This window comes from Gobius niger, assembly GCF_951799975.1.
Source record: "Gobius niger genome assembly, chromosome: 11".
NCBI classification, from domain to species: Eukaryota; Metazoa; Chordata; class Actinopteri; order Gobiiformes; family Gobiidae; genus Gobius; species Gobius niger.
This window is the reverse complement of record NC_136862.1, coordinates 12,425,432-12,427,826: the sequence shown is the minus strand read 5'-3', so window position 1 is coordinate 12,427,826 and position 2,395 is coordinate 12,425,432. Positions and strand designations below refer to the sequence as shown.

The window sequence follows — 2,395 nt, the reverse complement described above, 5'->3', positions numbered from 1 at the left end:
TAAAGGCTTCTTGTTTGTCCGTTTGTTTAGTTTATTGGATAAAGCTTTACATTTCAATAAGTTCTGTTCATAAGCAATTGAGCTGTTTAAAGCAGTTTATGGATCCAGAGACCAAAACACATGGCATAGAATAAACCTTAAAATTGACAGTAAATTGACAATGCAGCACTAGAGTAGGAAGAAGCCATGTAGCTTGTGAAATAATTATGCATTATAAAAATACAAAATGATATGAGAAATCTTCACATACTGTAGGCACAAATGTTTTAATAGAGTTTCAACTCTCCAGTGACCATGTCAACCAAATCAGAGGGGCCAGGGCCAATGCCCAAAACAGTGCGTGAACCCGGTGCTATTTGTGTTCGGCCAGCGTCCTGGATTAAACTGACAGGAAGTCCCATTTCTTTGGCGCGGGCCAATAGATCAATGAGGGTTTCTTCGTCTGGGGCTTTGACCACCACCTTCGGCTGGCCGCAGTACTCCCACTCCTTCAGCAGCTCCGGGTGCCTCCGCTGGACCTGTTTGTAAGCAGACACAGCCGCGTGGGAGCACTGGGCAGCCACTTTCCCTTTGCCCATCTTCAGGTCGTTTCGCACAACCAGAATCATCTTGTATTCTCCGCCCTCTCCCATAACACTGGCCTCTCCTGCGTTGTTCGCCATCGCTGCAGCTACACTTTTAGAGGCTGGAGAGAAACGACCCCGAAGGTACCAGCCGAGGAGCAGCCCACATCCCGCCACAACACTCAAGCCCAGCGGGCCATACACAAAGTCCATCGTAGACCTGCAAAACATTGAACACACAGTGTAAGATGCGTTGTAAAAACAGACTGTTCACAGATCAACCTGTGCGCAGGTTTACCATTGAACCGTTTCAAAGAAGCTTTTCTAACCTGATACTCCTGGTGATAGTCATTTCAAGTTAAACTTGGTAGTTTCTTGGAAGCTAAAGGTGCTAGCCTCGCCTCTCAGACTCTGTCAAAACATTGTCCTGATGCTCAAATTTGAAAATCATAACAGCATAACTCCTTATTAATCTATATTACAAACATACAATTGGCATTAAGTTGTTATAACATAAGACTGATTGTTAATAACACGTTTCTTACATGTTTCTTACCTACCGGTCGCCTTGACGCGTTGCCAACGTGCCCCGGAAACAGATGTTCGGAATTCTTCCGGATTCTGAAGCGATAAATAAATATATCGGCTCCATCCGAAACCTCAAATGCGTAGCTTCTGTGTCCGGATCCTCGCTCCTAACCCTTCTGACGTGGTGAGGTGAGCTGTTACATCCCTGTACAGTTTGGAACCAGAGCTACAGCAGCGTTTGTTATTTTTTTTTATTTTTATTTTTATTTATTTTTTATTTTATTTTTTTATTGAAAAATATACAAAATTAACATAAACAAGGCTCGAGGCTCAGGTGTGCAAGGCTTTACAGCGTTTGTCCAGGACGGAAATCACAGGGGAATTGACGTCATCAACAGCTGATTCATGAAAAAACTACATTACCCATATAGTTTTGGACTACAAAAAGCACTCCTGAACACTCCTTGATTTTATATGTTAATGATAGTCAAAAATATAATACCAAAGACAGAATTACAGCTTGGTGGACAATAAAGTTCAGCTTGTTTTTAGACTACTGGAGATAAAATTCAACTATGAAGGGCCATCATAGTGTCTTCTATGAAACACTCTTCCCCCACTACTTATATTTGCACTATACGTTTATATATAAAAATGCTACTATTAATGCTGCTTGTTTATTTCAGATGGTGGTGACCCTTGTTCTCCAGCTAGAAAACACCTGGTTCATTCGTCATAGGACTTCACAACGTCATACAGGATGGTCCAGAGGTCACAGTCAGGGACGAAGAGAGACGTCAGGGCTGACTTCAACATCAGCATACAAAGGCTGGACAAGGTAATGGTTCCTGTCACCTCCAAAATATAATTCACACACCTGAACAGACCAACAAGAAACAAGCTGATTACGTTCAAATCTGCTCATGTAAGTAAAAAAAAAAAAAGATTTCTCTGTTATGGAACTCTATGGCCAGCACATGAACTATGTCCTCACAGTGATGGATAATGCAGGATTCATTTGACAAGGAAATGGTGGCTGGGTGACAGAGTGATAGTATCTACTGAGGAAGTTTGATGCAACTTTGTTGATGTGTGGTTATTATAACCTTCAAATGCCAAAACTACCTTCTTGTTTTTGAGATTTCCCTTTCTTGAAACTGCTCGATTACTGGACCCTTGAAAGCAGAACAATAATAAACACCATTCATTTTATAAACTGTTTCTTGACCAATAATTTTTTGTCTAATAAACTGTACATACTGTAGCTGTTTGGAGTGACTGTAGAATTGCTTTCTTCCTTTCAT

At 41.2% G+C, this 2,395-nt stretch overlaps 1 protein-coding gene across 5 annotated transcripts; it reads right to left on the bottom strand.

Moving 5' to 3' along the window:
* Window positions 1-252: 252 nt before the first annotated feature.
* ptrh2 (peptidyl-tRNA hydrolase 2) lies at window positions 253-1,325 on the bottom strand. Of its 5 annotated transcripts, XM_079566416.1 has the most exons (3): window positions 1,120-1,233; window positions 893-972; window positions 253-783 (listed from the first exon to the last, which is right to left on the bottom strand). In XM_079566416.1, exons 2-3 carry the CDS (start codon window positions 913-915, stop codon window positions 267-269), a joined length of 540 nt encoding a protein of 179 aa, XP_079422542.1. In that variant the 5' UTR covers window positions 916-972; window positions 1,120-1,233; the 3' UTR covers window positions 253-266. The 5 variants fall into 5 exon arrangements, with proteins under 5 accessions (XP_079422542.1, XP_079422541.1, XP_079422545.1 ...); XM_079566415.1 differs by lacking the exon at window positions 893-972 and having other exon boundaries at window positions 1,124-1,325; XM_079566419.1 differs by lacking the exon at window positions 893-972 and having other exon boundaries at window positions 1,120-1,240.
* Between the last annotated feature and the right edge of the window lie 1,070 nt (window positions 1,326-2,395).